The sequence below is a fragment of the Papilio polytes genome, unplaced genomic scaffold (genome assembly GCF_000836215.1).
Source record: "Papilio polytes unplaced genomic scaffold, Ppol_1.0 DF822067.1, whole genome shotgun sequence".
In the NCBI taxonomy this organism is placed as follows: domain Eukaryota; kingdom Metazoa; phylum Arthropoda; class Insecta; order Lepidoptera; family Papilionidae; genus Papilio; species Papilio polytes.
Window position 1 is genome coordinate 5832086 of NW_013527137.1, and position 9734 is coordinate 5841819.

At 33.2% G+C, this 9734-nt stretch overlaps 1 protein-coding gene across 4 annotated transcripts in view; it reads left to right on the forward strand.

Moving 5' to 3' along the window:
* Window positions 1-9492, forward strand: part of LOC106107113 (poly(A)-specific ribonuclease PARN-like) — a 24352-nt gene extending 14860 nt beyond the window's left edge. The window contains exons 12-14 of one of the 4 annotated variants that reach the window (XM_013287815.1): window positions 8179-8210; window positions 8750-8865; window positions 9226-9492. In XM_013287815.1, the coding sequence (XP_013143269.1) occupies window positions 8179-8210; window positions 8750-8865; window positions 9226-9474 (397 nt within the window). In that variant the 3' untranslated portion in view covers window positions 9475-9492. Of the gene's footprint in view, window positions 1-8178; window positions 8211-8749; window positions 8866-9225 lie in introns of those variants that run through there. The other 3 variants (XM_013287816.1, XM_013287818.1, XM_013287817.1) reach the window with 3 other exon arrangements.
* Window positions 9493-9734: the final 242 nt, after the last annotated feature.

A 9734-nucleotide genomic window follows, 5' to 3' on the forward strand; every position in this document is an offset into this window, starting at 1 on the left:
GCCCACGTCGCTAAGTCGTCACGTCGTCACGTCGCCATGTCGCCACGTCAATTAGCGATGGATGAGCTAGGATCTACCGGTGTTACCCGTATCTTACTTTTCCTAATCTATGACGCTGATTCGGATTTCATGATACAATTCTTCATCTATAACTATCGACCCTTAAAACAAGGAAAGAAAAAGAACTCACGAGATTCCCTTACATTTCTCCTTTTTAATATAATCTATGCTTCACAATGTTTATTACAAAATTAGCAAATAATAACAGACTTGCCGCCATATTGTTCTCAATTCGTAGGTATTTTTTGTATTCTTACTGCATATGATCCTAGTTGGCCGATTTTCAATTATTTTTATACGACGTGTGTTGCGTGACATTTAGTCTTTTTTTTCAAGATTAAAACCTAGCCAGTAGTTTCTTGAAACTTTTTTTTAAAATCCTTACAAAAAATTGTTTACTCTTTGGGTGGTATTGAAATTTTAACGGTTTTATTTTATTATAATTCTGATAATCTTAATGCTGCTGCCTACGTTTTGTAGATAATTAAATAGTTAAGTAAATGTCAATGTTAATAGTAGCATTTAAATTTATAGGGAACTAGCTGTTCCCACGCGGCTTCATCGGCATGAAATTCTGAAAATTTTATTTTATTGTTTACATTTCAGAAATTATCAATAGCAAATGTCAAAATGACATGACATGACAAACCTTGGCAATGCTTCCTTAATGTTGGCAGCAACTTATGGTCTTTCCCACATTAGGGTTTTTATCCAAAATATTTTCCTAAGTTTAATAGTGTGAAAATATATAGCCTAAAACGTGACGAGTGTAGGTCTTTTAATTAAAGAAATAATTATTTAAAAATATGCTGTAATTGCTGACATCTTAGGCAACAAAGAATTGTGTGTTTACGCTTTATTATATTAGTATAGATGGGTAAATATAAAAGTGGTAATTTGCAGATAAACTGCACGATGGGTGGTCTGTAATTGATACTTAATCATAATACAATATGTCAAGTTTACAAAAAATTAAAAGTAAACATAGTTTGAAAACAATTACTGACATTATCCTATAATTTCCTAACGTTTAAGATGAAAAGATATATATTTTTTATTAAATAAAGCTTAGTATTCAATTAAAAGGTTGCTCTGCCTGTCGTAAGCGTAATTTTTTTACAGAAAAGTATTAACTTGATAAACGATAAGTAGAGACCACACGCAGATGGTAATTCGTTTTTTATAATTCAATTTGACGAATGTTACCCTTTGACTTAATGTTTCGAGTTTAATTTTGTAAAAAAAATATCGATTGGAATAATTACTATTAGTGTGGGGCTCATATCTTTAACTATACGATCGCACGAGTGTCGTTTGTCGATTGTTTCAACTGTTTAGTTGCACAACTAAAAATCAAGTAGTATGCGCACCTCCATAAAGCTCGTAGGAATCAAAGCAAGACTAAACAGTTGTGGGATAGTTTAGTTTCAAGTGTTAACACGCTCTATGTCAATATACACGATAGACGTTAAAACGTTGAAATTTGGAGTATAAGCGTGGCTTTATTTAAGACTGAACCGTGAACGTTCCCAAGGCTTCATCCGCATGAAATTATAACTATTTTATTCTTTAAATTTGTCAAATTTTCAATTACAAATTTTAAAATTATCGTTACCATAATACCTTTGCTTTCTTAATGTTGTCAGCTTGTAGTTTATGGTTCCTTTACCACATTTCCAATTTTTTTACCCCCTAAGTTTAATAGCATGAAAATATAGCCTAAAGTTCGTAATTGTAGGGCTTTTTATTAAAGAAAGAGTTTTATAAAAACACGCTGTTATTGCTGACATCCTACGCTACAAAGTAGTGTACACTACGCTTTATTGTATAGATGCTGTAACATATTTAAATGTTTCAACATTTGGTCTTAAGGAACTGAAATTCATTTGTGAATGAATATGGCAATTGTCTTTGATAGCTAAGGTGTTGCTCGCAAAGGACCAAGTCGTGGCTCGCCATAAACGGATCACCGTACCATTAACAAAGAGAAAATCTATTAATGATACATTTTCTAACACGTATTTGTAAAAAAATCTTGTGTTCAAGATATTTTTTTTTATTTCATGTATAAAAATTGTTAATTTTATTTTTGGTTCTGCGTTAATAATATTTAGAGTATATTTCGTTAAAACATTTAATACAGGCATTTAAAAAACTTAATCGTCTTCTCGTGAATATTAAACCATGTAAACCTTTAACAAAACTAAAATTTCTTTTTACTTAACTAACATTAGTGACAATAGCTATCATAGCATCGAAATCTCGAATTATTTATTCAGCAAACCGTATTCGCACGTCCCGATAAGTTGTCTATAGAAGTCGATTCCGAAATTGGTTTGTCGCCATATAAGTCGAACCTAACACCCGTAGCGGGTGATTTACCCAGTGCCCAACGCTTGTCGATGCGGCGACAATAAATAGAGGTGGGCTCAAGGCGTCGTAACTGTCCGATACTCGAACGCCTAAACTTAAGGTATTATGTTACTTTGAACACTGTTTCTTTGTACAGTCGCGGAAATACGCGGTGTCCCACTTAAGAAAAAGTGCCTTGTTCATTGCAATGAAACAAACTCCGCCTCTTCCTACGAATAAGTAATTAGATAACAGTGAGAGCAAACAAAGAGTTAATATTAAAAACTAGACTTGGTATCACTAGCCGACTTTTTCGTATAGACACATTTATATGCTGCGTTGTATTGATATTTGGTCCGCGTCTCGTTTAAGAATATAAACGACTAGGTTTCGCCCGCGACTTCATCCGGCTGGCATTAAAAAACCAAAAGTGAGTAGCCTATGTGTCTTCCAGACTTTCATTTACGTCTATGCCTAATTTCATCGAGATCTGTCCAGCCGTTTAGGCTACAAACTCTAACATCCATCCATCTAAACTTTCGCATTTATAATATTATAGTAAGGATTAGTAAGATTATAGCTTTCTAGGTGGGTCAGTGCCAGTTACCCCGACTGTACATTTACGTAACTCTTTAAATCTCCTTCCTGGATACGATGCATACAAAACCAAACTTTAAGAAAAAAATCTTTATTGTTAAAAATATTATATGGAACAGGTTAAATTTTATTTTACTCACCAAATTTGCTTGTAACATATTGCTTACTTAGTTCGTAATAATCTCTTAGTCCTTGTGTATTTCGATTACATTTTTATTTATAGTATATCATATATTGAACATTAGTATTCCTAATCATCATTATTATTATTATTATTAATCAAAATATAAACATCAAGTAGAAGTTTATCTAACACAATAATTTAAGCAAATATCTATATCGTAAAGATTCAAAAACTACTGGACCGATTTTTTTCACCATTAAAAAGCTACGTTATCGTTAACATAGACTACATTATTATTTTATATTTTATGCAGATGACGTCGCGAGCAACAGCTAGTGTATTACAAAATCGTAATACGTGTGAATACTAGTTCTAAAAGTAAAGGAATATTTATATACTAGTCGTTATGTAACAGTCCTTACGTTACTTCCCGAGTAAGGTATCGATGTTAGGCGCCGTCCTGTATTATACCTTATATAGGCTATAGTCGACTTATTTTATTTTCTATCGATACTAAAAGAATCCTGATGGTTTTAATCAAGTTTATCGATATAATATGTTTCAGAATGTAAGCTCTCAATTTGTGGTAAATGAAAAATTATGAAAGAGCTAAGAAAAAAATAATAAAATTAAAAGTAAGTCAAGAGTCGTAATAGTCGCAATTACGTGATTAAAAGTTAGCTGTTGCTCGCGAATTCGTCTGTGTGAAATAAAAAAAACATAACTTATGTTACTCGTTGATAACGTAGCTTATTGACGGTGAAAGAATTTTTGAAATCGGTTCAGTAGTTTTGGATTTATTTCAATAAATACAAAAATACAATTTTTTTCTCTTTATAATATACTAGCTGTTGCTCACGACATCGCTCGCGCGATATTAAAATCCATAGCCTATGTCACACAGATAAAATACATTTCTAACGTTGAAAGAATTTTTAAAATCGGTCCAGTAGCTTTTGAATTATTACAATACATACAAAAAAACAGAAACCCAAATATATAATTTGTGTTTATAATATTAGTATAGAAGTATAAATTAAATCGTTGTGAAATCTACACTGTTACCCCATTTTTGGCAGTCGTAGTAATAAAATAATAAAACCTAATACCACGTACATTACTTGTTAATACTTAAAAAATTCTTATGAGAGGAACTGACGCAGCAATGTATGTAACAGTTAAGATCATACACTAAACGCTATTCCAATTTAGATGTGTAGATTGTAATGAGTTAATGCAAGTGCTCACTATGGTGTAATGGTCAATTAGTTGAGAGTTTAATTTACTTAATGTATGAAAAAAGAAGCCCTATAGAGATTCCCAGACGTCTGATATGCGGACCTCGCTAATAGACGTAGATCGTGTTTTTTTTAATCATTTACTGTACATATCTTAAGTATTACTGTTTTTTTAATGCAATTTATATCATTAGTACTGAGATAACAGATCAGATAAATTATAAAAATAATGACTCATTTGGCTCGATTTCTTGATTTTTTTTTTAATAAATATTTTCTTTATGGATGTTATTGTATAACTGTATTTTTTATCTGTGATTGATGAAGCGGTCCAGCAACACGTAATATAGGATATATTGACCTAGCAATTTTAAAAATTGTTTTTACTAATGTAATTAAGACACTACTTCGTGGCGTATGTCAGCAATCACATCATGTTTTTGAAAATTATTATTTTTAATCAAAAGTCTTACTCTTACGACATGCTTTAGGTTATATATTCACGCTATTAAACTTAGGGGTTAAATTAATTGAAAAAATCTACATGTGGGTAAGGGACCATAAACTACAAGATGCCAACATTAAGGAAGCAAGGTTATCATAGTAACGGTAATTATGACATTTGCAATTGAGAATTTCAAAATTGTGATTTTATAATTTCATGCGCATGAAGCCGCACGGAAACAGCTAGTGATAAAATAAATGGAAACTCGGCAACAGCATCATCAACTTGCCCTTATCCCTTAAGGAGGGTTTGCACAGTATGTATTGCTCTTCCATACATTTCTATCAGCCGTCGTATCTGAATCCACTCCCTTCTTAAGCATATCCACTTTCACACAATCTATCCATATTTTCTTCGGTCTTCCTCTTCCTTTGTAGCCATCCACATTAATTCTTAACAATTTCTGGTTTATGTCCCAGCCAGTCAGCCTTAATGAAATATAATACAAAAGGAAACCTCTGTAATTAGGCACGCTTTGCTTTGCTTTCAACGGATTAATGCAGCCCTCGTATCCGACAGGATTGTATGAATAAATCGCTCACTTGCCTTTTGAAGAATGGATAACGGAATACGAACAAATGCTGTCAGCTTTCAAAATACAAATGTAATGTATGTACATGTTAGAAAGGCTTAATCATTTCTCTGTTGTTTTGGTAAAATTCAACTACAGTAGAACCTCGATAACTCAAACCTCTGTCACTTCAAAAAATATTATGGTCCCTACCCATCAGAGCCCAAAACCTCTACAACTTAAAATACGCAACCTCTTTAACTTAAATAAGTAAGGTCTGTATTGGCCCTCCGTAACTTAAAAAATGTTTCCACAACCTGTATAACATAAAATTGTTTGTCAATGTAATTTTGAAATATTTTGTGTTTCCCCAGGACTTTGACTTATTGAAGTTCTAATGTATTGTTATTGTTAAAAATCTGTTACGAAACTAACGATTTTTATATAGTTAATACGAATTTAACACAAAACACAACGAATGCAGAAATTATTATGGAAAGATTTGATAACTCGGAATTCATTCTTCTGTCTTTGTACAAATTGTTGCGAATTGAAACGATTTGATAACTTCTTCTATCTCCACCAATTTTCCGATCAAAATTCTGTCAACAGCCGGAGAAATTTCAAAATAGTAAATATATGGATCTTTACCTTCCTTCTCTAAGCCGGTTCTGAGTTTCCGTCTTAGTTCGTCTTTTTTACCGCTCGCGTCCAAGTCCCTTTCCTCCAATTCATTTCGCAGCTCCACCACTTTCAAATCGTTCAATAATCGCTGTGTGGCCATACCCCACACCTGAGACCAAGTATACGATAAATGTATTTTCTTTATATAAATTATTTTATATAAAACCTATATATCTCTTTAATTGTTTTATATTATTCTTAATTCCTTTTTAATTAAACTCAATAATGACCTTAGAGAAATAAAAAATGCAGTAAACGTCAAATCGTTGGAGTATTGGCAGGAATACAGGTTATTAGCGTCCAATAACAAAAAACATTCAGTTACAAGTCAATCAAATAGTTGGTAAGGCGAGTGTCATAGACGAAGGCGCGTCTACCACCTTATTAGGAGTGTATTTGATAGATGAACCGTCTCGTTGCACATGAATTGCTGTATTATATAAATATTAAATATGATTCACAAGGGTCGTACGATTTCGCGCGTAAAAAGTCACCCACCACGCTCCAGGGGCATACCGATGTCCGTAACTACCACGTAAGAATCGATATTATGGAATTCAATCGCCCACTGTACCGCTAGGGATGTCGCCAACATATTCTTTAGGGTTGAACAAAAAACATTTTCCAGATACTAATTAATATAGCTGACAGAACTTAGAAAGCTGATACCAACTTACCTAAATTGTAATAGAACATTATATTATTCTATTTTAAATTATATACCTGTCTTCTAACATTAAACTATTTTTGATCTTATAAAATAATGGCGATTTAATAATAATGTTTAATTAACAAATAAAAATTATTAGTACATTTAGATAATAAAAAATCGGTCTAAGGTTACTTTAAAACTATTAACGTATTTAATTTAACAAATATAGTGATAGACATCGCAGTATTTACAATGAAAGTTGTTAGATTAATCCTTAAATGTGAAATGGTAGTAGAAATGGGAGTAATTTGGCGTAAAGACGTGTCGCGTTAGGAGTTTACGTCCCGCTAGGACAGGGGCAGGGGCAGGGGCAGTCGACAGGTGACAGGTGAATACGTCCCTGCCCGTGGCGCTTACACAGCAATTAGTCGTTACGTTCCAATACCAATTAGTGTGGAGTCGGCGCGAACGTGCCCTTTGATCGTGGACGTAAAATTCAAAAAGAAACCAACAATTGGTCCACCTGCAATCGTTTAAATTACATTCCAAGCAATGGTCAATGTTCACATGTTTTTTATCGACTTACATAAATTATGTTTTCAATCAATATCATTGTGAGTTATAACAACCGATAGATCTGCCTGCCTTAGAGTAATGGTCGGCAAACTTATTAACCAAAGAGCCAAATAAATAAAATAAACATTACAACTATTTAAAAAAAATAGGAGCCAAATCTGCTTGCATACTAAACAAAATAAAATTTCATAATCAATAAATATTTATTAAAACACAAGGAGATGCAAACCCTTTGCTTGCAGGTTTTGCATCTCCTTGGAACGTATGTGTAAGTTTGAACCGCACTTAAGGAGCCAAAGAGTCTCATGCTGCTCTGAAGCAGCCCTTTGCCGGCCACTGTCTTAGACAAATTATTATTCGAACAATTAAATGTATGGAACTGACAATAACTTTCGATATCGATTTTACTAGATATGTCGTTAATCGAATATCACTTTGTCTAAGAGGCATGGACTGATTTCTACCCTTCAGACTGTTGTAGGGGAAGTCATTTTTTTTAATAAGAAAAGGTAACGACGCCCATGGGAAAGTCCATGGGCGTTGTTATCAACAGAGGTACTACCTCTTTGTATAAAATGTTTCAGACAAGTTTCTGACTGTAAGAGCTAGTTCCTTTTTAATATAGTTTTTTTTTTAAAAGGTTTAAATAAATCTTTCACTAAATTATTCCTATGATCGAGAAAATCTAATAGGAATTTTATTTTATTTAGCAAAAATAGTTAAGTTATTGTTTGTGTCATGTTAGGTAATATGCTTAGTAATTGGAACGTTTGGTATCCATGTTCGCACGATACGTATATTTTAACAATTTCTATTATCTAGATATGGTTTTTTCGTTTCATATTTGTTCAACATTTTTATGAACTGTTTTAATTACAGGAGTACGCCTGACCTTTCGAGAGTGCGACAAGGTATTATATTTTAAGTTATTAACGGCAGTATTTGACCTTCACGAATATAATAGTTATTAAATGCATTGGCGTGCGGCTTTTATGTTTGTTAGCAAGCTGTTTTCTGTTATTGATGTTGTAGAAACGTCAACTTTGCTTATATCTCCCGTACATATTGTCATTTTACGACTTGATTACGGATACTTGTTTTATAAATGTTCAGTTGTTACCGAAACATGTTAAAAGTAACATTTTCTTTAAATTACATATTTTTGTACAAATCTGACAATTGAAAATTAAAAAGAATGGGAAGGGAAAGTAGATTTGAAGTTAAGGAGACGAATTAGAAAGGGAAATATTATCGTTATGTGCGTTTTCTCCGTTGTTAAGGGCGTATATGGGCAGAGATCGCTTCGCTTTCTCGGCGAATTCAGCTGGCCTGTAAATAAAAAAATCTATAAAAAGTAGCAAAGGATAGAATCATATAAATCATATATTACCTTCCACGTAATCTATCTATGTATAAAAAGCATAGTATATAGAATGTCGGTGCGTGTTAGCAGGTAAGCCGGCGCGGGCGCGGCCATCGCCGGAACAGTTCCGAGCGCGGTGCAACAGTATGTCCTCGCCCCCGGAACCGCCGCCCAGGAAACGGACCTCTTCTGGCGTCTTCCAGGTCAGTGATATATGGAAAATAATAACAAATGTATCATAGTACCACCATCTATACTAATATTATAAAAAGGAAAGATTTGTATTTTTGTATTTATTGAAGTAACTCAAAAACTACTGGGCCGATTTTAAAAAAAATCTTTCACCATTAAAAAGCTACATTATCAGTAAGTAACATGCGTTACATGTTTTATTATTTTTCAATTTTAATATTTTTTTTTCAAAGGTAAAAGAAAAATAACATACATTTTTTTGTGCGAATCGGGAATGTGAGAATGGAATATTAATGGGTCTGGGAATTCGGGTAGGTACTATGAATATTATGACATTTCATTTCCATTTTTTTTTTCACTTCAACATGTAGGTAGACGAACTAGAGCCACCGACTAAGAAGCCGGAACTAACTGGATCGTCAGAGGAGGCCGTGCCTGCGCATGATAGCCCTCTTGCGTACTCGAACGGTCGGCGGAAAGCCCCCGCCACCGACGAGGACAAAAGTCGCCAGGAAAGCGACAGTCGCCATAAGAGCGACAACCATATAGTTGATAAATTTGATAATAACTCCACTAGTAGTTGTGTAACCGCATTCAAAGAAAGCGATAGTTGGGATTAAGTAAATGTATCAAATCTTTAATTAGTTTTATTTCTTACCTAATATTCCTTAACCCTTAACTTGGCAGAATTTTTTTATTCGAATATCAAAATAATATTCATAGCACTTAACCTTGATGACCTAAAGTGTTTAACCACTAACAAGAAAAGAGTTAATTCTTAATGCTTACAATCTATGTGTTTAAATATAGTCTATATATTTACGCTATTAAATTTAGGGGTAAATAAATTGGAAAAAACCTTCATTTGGGAAAGGAACCA